Here is a 7,500-nt window from a genome sequence, read left to right on the forward strand (position 1 = left end):
ACACACATATAAGGGCACTGTTAAGTAAAAAACAGTATAAATGTGGTACAGTAGTGTTCACACAGTCAGGTGTGTGTGCGTGTGTGTGTGTGTGTGTGCGTGTGTGCGCTCTCACCGTGAACCTGTCGGCGGCGTGCAGGTGTGTGAGGAGACGGTACCACCAAGTCAACACCGACACCGAGTCACCAGCGACACCGAGTCACCACCGACACCGAGTCACCAGCGACACCGAGTCACCACCGACACCGAGTCACCAGCGACACCGAGTCACCAGCGACACCGAGTCAACACCGACACCGAGTCACCAGCGACACCGAGTCAACACCGACACCGAGTCACCAGCGACACCGAGTCAACACCGACACCGAGTCACCAGCGACACCGAGTCAACACCGACACCGAGTCAACACAGAGTCAACACTGAACCACTTCACTATAAATCAGACAATAACGCAACTATGAGGTCAATAAAACAGAGAAATAATTTACAGACACTAATCTGAAGAGAAGTCTGTTGTTCTGCCTTCATCATCATCATCATCCTCCTGTTACAGTGCTTAAGAATTGCTACTAAACTCTTTTTAAATGAGTTAAACTGTATTACATCGTATTAATGACTAAGAAAATAAATGTCTGAATTAAACTCTCATAATTAAGTCTCATAATAATAATAATAATGTGACACACACACGTGCGCGTTTCTGGATCAGACTACGCCGTGTGCTGTAGCTGCCGCTTCTCAGAGCTTTTTATTTTCTGAGTTTAGCATGTTTGATGTTTGTTTTCTGTTTTATTGTTTTAACGTTCTTGGTCGTTAGTTCAGTTTGTCCGCTGGTCGTCTGTTGTGGGCGGAGCTCCAGACCCAAGAGTGAGCGGCGGATTTCCCCGGGCCTTGATCTAACATGTGTGACGTGTGTTTGTCTGCTGGCCGCGGACTGAATGCAGCACCTGCTCACAGTCAGCGTGGAGTCTGGTGCCGTGATTCTGAGCGGACCTGGAGCTGCTCTGCTCTCTGCTCAGCTCTGCAGATCCATGGATCAGTGTACAGACTGGTGGTGTCCAGTGACCACTGAGGCTTTGTGAGTAGTGAAGGTGGTGCTGCAGGTGTGAGGGTGGTGAAGGTGGTGCTGCAGGTGAGAGGGTGGTGAAGGTGGTGCTGCAGGTGTGAGGGTGGTGAAGGTGGTGCTGCAGGTGAGAGGGTGGTGAAGGTGGTGCTGCAGGTGTGAGGGTGGTGAAGGTGGTGCTGCAGGTGTGAGGGTGGTGGAGCAGGTGAGAGGGTGGTGAAGGTGGTGCTGCAGGTGTGAGGGTGGTGAAGGTGGTGCTGCAGGTGAGAGGGTGGTGAAGGTGGTGCAGCAGGTGAGAGGGTGGTGAAGGTGGTGCTGCAGGTGAGAGGGTGGTGAAGGTGGTGCAGCAGGTGAGAGGGTGGTGAAGGTGGTGCAGGTGAGAGGGTGGTGAAGGTGGTGCTGCAGGTGAGAGGGTGGTGAAGGTGGTGCAGCAGGTGTGAGGGTGGTGAAGGTGGTGCAGCAGGTGAGAGGGTGGTGAAGGTGGTGGTGTTTGTTTCTGTAATTATGATTGTGTTATTGTGTTTCTTATACCTGTAAAGTGACCTTGGGCTTGTAAATATTTATTATTTATTTAAACATTTAAACATTTATTTAATATTTATTATTTATTTAAAATATTTATTCTTTATTTAAACAAACATAAGAAATTAAAGTTGTAATAATAGAAAGTCTCTTTAACACAAACTTATTTATGACGTTCACTTCTATAAAATATTAAAATCTGTACAAATAAGTAAGAAAAAGACTCGAATCACTTCAGTGTACCGAACTAATGACTCGACTCCCTCAGGCACTGGAGCTCTAACCTCAGCATCACACCACGTCGCTAATAAACGCTGTGTGTGTGTGTGTGTGTGTGTGTGTGTGTGTGTTTACTCACCATGCTGCTGCTGTTGTGTATATGAATCTCGCGCTGTCAACCCTGCGTCACTTCCGTCAGTGTTACTAAACAGCGCACGAGCCAGGGCGCGCGGTTTCCGCAGGTACCGGGAGAAGCGCGCGGCGTCGTGTGTGTGGTTTAATAGTAACGGGTGTGTGTTAGTGAGTGTGTGTAATCCAGCCGCTCTGTAACACACACTCGTGTTAAACAGCCGCGTGAGGACACATCTACCACATCTCAGCGCCATTACTCTGTCCTGTACTGCCTCTGTGCTCTCTACTTCCGCTTCCGGGTTGTTGCGAGAAGCGTGAATACAAAAGTGCAGCGCAGCTTCAGCGCCATCTGAAGGCGTGAAAACACATCATGTGTTCACATTCAAATCATTATTCATTACGGATATTATTATTATTATTATTATCATTATTATTATTATTATTATTATTATTATCATTATTATTATTATTATTATTATTATTATTATTATTATTAAATCTCTTCCCCATCCCGAAGCCACTCAGGATCACAGCACAGGTTCATTTCATCCAGCTACTCAGTTATTAGGTACATCACAACCACGGTTCTCAGAGCGGGTTCTCTGAAGCACTTAGTTACAGCAGTGAAGATCACAACATTCATTAAAGGCTCGGCGTGACTCTTACAGAGCGGCTCGGCGAGACTCTTACAGAGCGGCTCGGCGAGACTCTTACAGAGCGGCTCGGCGTGACCCGGACAGAGCGGCTCGGCGTGACTCTTACAGAGCGGCTCGGCGTGACCCGGACAGAGCGGCTCGGCGTGACTCTTACAGAGCGGCTCGGCGTGACCCGGACAGAGCGGCTCGGCGTGACTCTTACAGAGCGGCTCGGCGTGACTCTTACAGAGCGGCTCGGCGAGACTCTTACAGAGCGGCTCGGCGTGACCCGGACAGAGCGGCTCGGCGTGACTCTTACAGAGCGGCTCGGCGTGACCCGGACAGAGCGGCTCGGCGTGACCCGGACAGAGTGGCTCGGCGTGACTCTTACAGAGCGGCTCGGCGAGACTCTTACAGAGCGGCTCAGTGTCCACCGGAAATCAGACTGCGTGTAAGTGGAGCCCAGTGTGAGAACCACAGCATTAACACACACACACAGAGTAATGATTAAGAAGTGTGTTTTATTTCAGCTTCCTCAGGTGTGTGTGTGTGTGTGCGTGTGGCCATGGTGCTGTAAAAACACTGTGTAAGAAATGAAGCAGATTTCACAACATTCACATCAGCACTCTCGTCCAAATACTAGAGGGGCGGAGCCACTATGTCATTATGAACCATAAGCAGGTGACATGGTGCTGACTCCGCCCACCAAACTCCACACTGCTCATGACTAGCCCCTCCCACTCCCCTCCCCCTCCCCGACCACACCTCTGATCTGAGTGTTAGGAAAAAAACTAATTCATATTAAAGCCACAAACTTTCATGCATTAATATGCATGTGTGTGTGTGTGTGTGTGTGTGTGTGTGTGTGTGTGTGTGTGTTATATGAATTTATTAGCCAGGCTGTTAATGTTCTCGCGTGAGAACTCATCACACTCCACTGCACACAGACATTCAAACAGCCGTGTGATCTGTCTCCTCTCATCTGAGTCCATCAGCATCAGAACCACCTACACACACACACACACACACACACACACACACATATAAGGGCACTGTTAAGTAAAAAACAGTATAAATGTGGTACAGTAGTGTTCACACAGTCAGGTGTGTGTGCGTGTGTGTGTGTGTGTGTGCGTGTGTGCGCTCTCACCGTGAACCTGTCGGCGGCGTGCAGGTGTGTGAGGAGACGGTACACCAGCCCGGGCTCAGTGGGCAGGATGTGTGTGTGCAGTGTGTGTATGATGAAGCTGAGTGTGTGTGTATCCAGCTGTGTGCTGATGTGGTGAGGGAGGGTGTGAGGTGACACACTTCTCAGGAGCCGGGCACACGCCGCCAGATCGCCACGGCAACGGGCCGCGTTCAACACCTGGCCAAACTCAAAGGCATTAGCTGGACTGGAGGTCATTACTTCATCACCAACATCAGCACCACCTTCATCCTCATCATCATCAGCACCATCATCATCAGCACCATCTTCATCCTCATCATCTTCATCTTCACTCTCCACCTGCACACACACACACACACAGGTATGAGTGTTTAACTGGACACACTAGCTAACGATTAATCACACACACACACACACACACACACACACCTCTTCTATGTTGATGCGCCTGCGTGTTTGGGATGGACCACTGATGGGCGGAGCCTCTGTGTGTAGCGGTATCTCCATTGTGGGTGGACACTGTTTGGTGGGTGGAGTTTTCACGGTGGGCGGAGTCTCTGTGTTGGGACGAGTTTTCATAGTGAGCACAGTGTGTGTGTTGTTTGTGGTTTGTGATGAGGGCAGAGTCTCAGTACCGTCATGTCGAGCTGATATTGGGACAAATGGAACCTCTGGCAGTTTTGTTCTCCAATCAGATCCATCCTGCTCCATCAGAACCTGAGTGAGCCTAGATATAACACACACACACACAAACACACAGCTCCTCACTGAACATCTGCTTAATATCATTTACAATGTGGAGCATCAACTTTATTTACACCATACCATAACCAACTTTTCCAGTGACGTGTGTGTGTGTTACCTGTTGACATGCTGCTGTACACTGTGTGTGTTGTGTGTTTGTTGTACAGTTCTGTAATCCACATAAGCGAGTCGAAACTTTTCCAGAGTCTCAAACGCCATTGCTCGCCTCAACAGAGCTTTCACACCGAACGGCTTCAGCTGCAGAGCTCTGATACACACACCCGGGCACACACACACACACACACACAGATACAAACACGCACGCATACACACACACACACACACACACACACACACACAGATACAAACACGCACGCATACACACACACACACACACACAGATACAAACACGCACGCATACACAGGCACACACAAAATCATAGTTTATGGTTGTATATGGATGGGGGATTAGGGTGGGTAGAATTGTTCACTATAACACAGGGTGTAGGGTGTAGGATATAAAATATAAGATGTAGGGTTTAGGGTGTAGGGTATAGGGTGTAGAGTGTAGGATGTAGGGTGTTGGGTGTAGGGTATAGACTGTAGGGTGTAGGGTGTAGGGTATAGACTGTAGGGTGTAGACTGTAGGGTGTAGGGTGTAGGGTATAGACTGTAGGGTGTAGGGTATAGACTGTAGGGTGTAGACTGTAGGGTGTAGGGTGTAGGGTATAGACTGTAGGGTGTAGGGTATAGACTGTAGGGTATAGACTGTAGGGTGTAGGGTGTAGGGTATAGACTGTAGGGTGTAGGGTATAGACTGTAGGGTGTAGGGTATAGACTGTAGGGTGTTGGGTGTAGGGTATAAACTGTAGGGTGTAGGGTGTAGGGTATAGACTGTAGGGTATAGACTGTAGGGTATAGGGTGTAGGGTATAGACTGTAGGATATAGACTGTAGGGTGTAGGGTATAGACTGCAGGGTGTAGGGTGTAGGGTGTAGACTGTAGGGTGTAGGGTGTAGGGTATAGACTGTAGGGTGTAGGGTATAGACTGTAGGGTATAGACTGTAGGGTATAGGGTATAGACTGTAGGGTGTAGGGTATAGGGTGTAGGATGTAGGGTGTTGGGTGTAGGGTATAGACTGTAGGGTGTAGGGTGTAGGGTATAGACTGTAGGGTATAGACTGTAGGGTATAGGGTGTAGGGTGTAGGGTATAGACTGTAGGGTATAGACTGTAGGGTATAGACTGTAGGGTGTAGGGTGTAGGGTATAGACTGTAGGGTGTAGGGTGTAGACTGTAGGGTGTAGGGTATAGACTGTAGGGTATAGACTGTAGGGTATAGGGTGTAGGGTGTAGACTGTAGGGTGTAGGGTGTAGACTGTAGGGTGTAGGGTGTAGGGTATAGACTGTAGGGTGTAGGGTGTAGACTGTAGGATGTAGGGTGTTGGGTGTAGGGTATAGACTGTAGGGTGTAGGGTGTAGACTGTAGGATGTAGGGTGTTGGGTGTAGGGTATAGACTGTAGGGTATAGGGTGTAGGGTGTAGGGTATAAACTGTAGGGTATAGACTGTAGGGTGTAGGGTGTAGGGTATAGACTGTAGGGTGTAGGGTGTAGACTGTAGGGTGTAGGGTGTAGGGTATAGACTGTAGGGTATAGACTGTAGGGTATAAGGTGTAGGGTGTAGGGTATAGACTGTAGGGTGTAGGGTATAGACTGTAGGGTATAGACTGTAGGGTATAGGGTATAGGATTTAGGGTATAGACTGTAGAGTGTAGGGTATAGGGTGTAGGGTGTAGGGTATAGACTGTAGGGTATAGACTGTAGGGTATATGGTGTAGGGTGTAGGGTATAGACTGTAGGGTGTAGGGTATAGGGTATAGACTGTAGGGTGTAGGGTGTAGACTGTAGGGTGTAGGGTGTAGGGTATAGACTGTAGGGTGTAGACTGTAGGGTGTAGGGTGTAGGGTATAGACTGTAGGGTATAGACTGTAGGGTATAAGGTGTAGGGTGTAGGGTATAGACTGTAGGGTGTAGGGTATAGACTGTAGGGTATAGACTGTAGGGTATAGGGTATAGGATTTAGGGTATAGACTGTAGAGTGTAGGGTATAGGGTGTAGGGTGTAGGGTATAGACTGTAGGGTATAGACTGTAGGGTATATGGTGTAGGGTGTAGGGTATAGACTGTAGGGTGTAGGGTATAGACTGTAGGGTGTAGGGTGTAGGGTATAGACTGTAGGGTATAGACTGTAGGGTGTAGGGTATAGACTGTAGGGTATAGGGTGTAGGGTATAGACTGTAGGGTATAGGGTGTAGGGTTTAGGGTATAGACTGTAGGGTGTAGGGTATAGGGTGTAGACTGTAGGGTGTAGGGTATAGGGTGTAGACTGTAGGGTGTAGACTGTAGGGTGTAGGGTGTAGGGCTCACCGGCAGCAGTCTGACACACACTCAGTACACTGTCCCATCTTCAGGAAGCATGCAGCTCTGTTACAGTACAGAACAAACATTTCCTCCTCACTGTACACACCTGCAGTCAAAACACACACACACACACACACACACACACAGACAGACAGGGTCAGGGCACACAGTGAGTGTGTGTGTCTGTGTGTGTGTGTGTGTGTGTGTGTGTACCTGATTGTGTTAAGTGTTGTGATGCTGTGTGTGTGAGTGTGTGTGTGAGTGTGTGAGTGTGTGTGTGAGTGTGTGTGAGTGTGTGTGAGTGAGTGTGTGTGAGTGTGTGAGTGAGTGTGAGTGTGTGTGAGTGTGTGTGTGAGTGTGTGTGTGTGTGTGAGTGTGTGTGTGTGAGTGTGTGTGAGCGTGAGTGTGAGTGTGTGTGAGTGTGTGTGTGTGAGTGTCTGTGTGTGTGTGTGAGTGTGTGTGAGTGTGTGTGTGAGTGTGTGTGTGTGTGTGTGAGTGTGAGTGTGTGTGTGAGTGTGTGTGTGAGTGTGTGTGAGTGTGTGTGTGTGAGTGTGTGTGAGTGTGTGCGTACCTGATTGTGTAAGTGTTGTGATGCC

General features: G+C 48.8%; 2 protein-coding genes across 4 annotated transcripts in view; both read right to left on the reverse strand.

Annotated features, from left to right (window-relative positions):
* Window positions 1-2,404, reverse strand: part of malsu1 (mitochondrial assembly of ribosomal large subunit 1) — a 5,109-nt gene extending 2,705 nt beyond the window's left edge. The window contains exon 1 of the mRNA XM_026912010.3: window positions 1,945-2,404. Coding sequence (XP_026767811.3) covers window positions 1,945-2,191 — 247 coding nt within the window. The 5' untranslated portion in view covers window positions 2,192-2,404. The remainder of the gene's footprint in view (window positions 1-1,944) is intronic.
* Window positions 2,405-3,073: 669 nt separating this feature from the next.
* spag1b (sperm associated antigen 1b) overlaps window positions 3,074-7,500 on the reverse strand; it is a 30,669-nt gene continuing 26,242 nt past the window's right edge. For 2 of the 3 annotated variants that reach the window (XM_053239372.1, XM_053239362.1), the window contains exons 12-16: window positions 6,911-7,010; window positions 4,603-4,752; window positions 4,170-4,467; window positions 3,723-4,079; window positions 3,074-3,579 (exon numbers count right to left, since the gene is read on the reverse strand). In XM_053239372.1, coding sequence (XP_053095347.1) covers window positions 3,451-3,579; window positions 3,723-4,079; window positions 4,170-4,467; window positions 4,603-4,752; window positions 6,911-7,010 — 1,034 coding nt within the window. In that variant the 3' untranslated portion in view covers window positions 3,074-3,450. The remainder of the gene's footprint in view (window positions 3,580-3,722; window positions 4,080-4,169; window positions 4,468-4,602; window positions 4,753-6,910; window positions 7,011-7,500) is intronic. The other variant, XM_053239396.1, reaches the window with a different exon arrangement.

This window comes from Pangasianodon hypophthalmus, chromosome 1, assembly GCF_027358585.1.
Source record: "Pangasianodon hypophthalmus isolate fPanHyp1 chromosome 1, fPanHyp1.pri, whole genome shotgun sequence".
NCBI lineage: Eukaryota > Metazoa > Chordata > Actinopteri > Siluriformes > Pangasiidae > Pangasianodon > Pangasianodon hypophthalmus.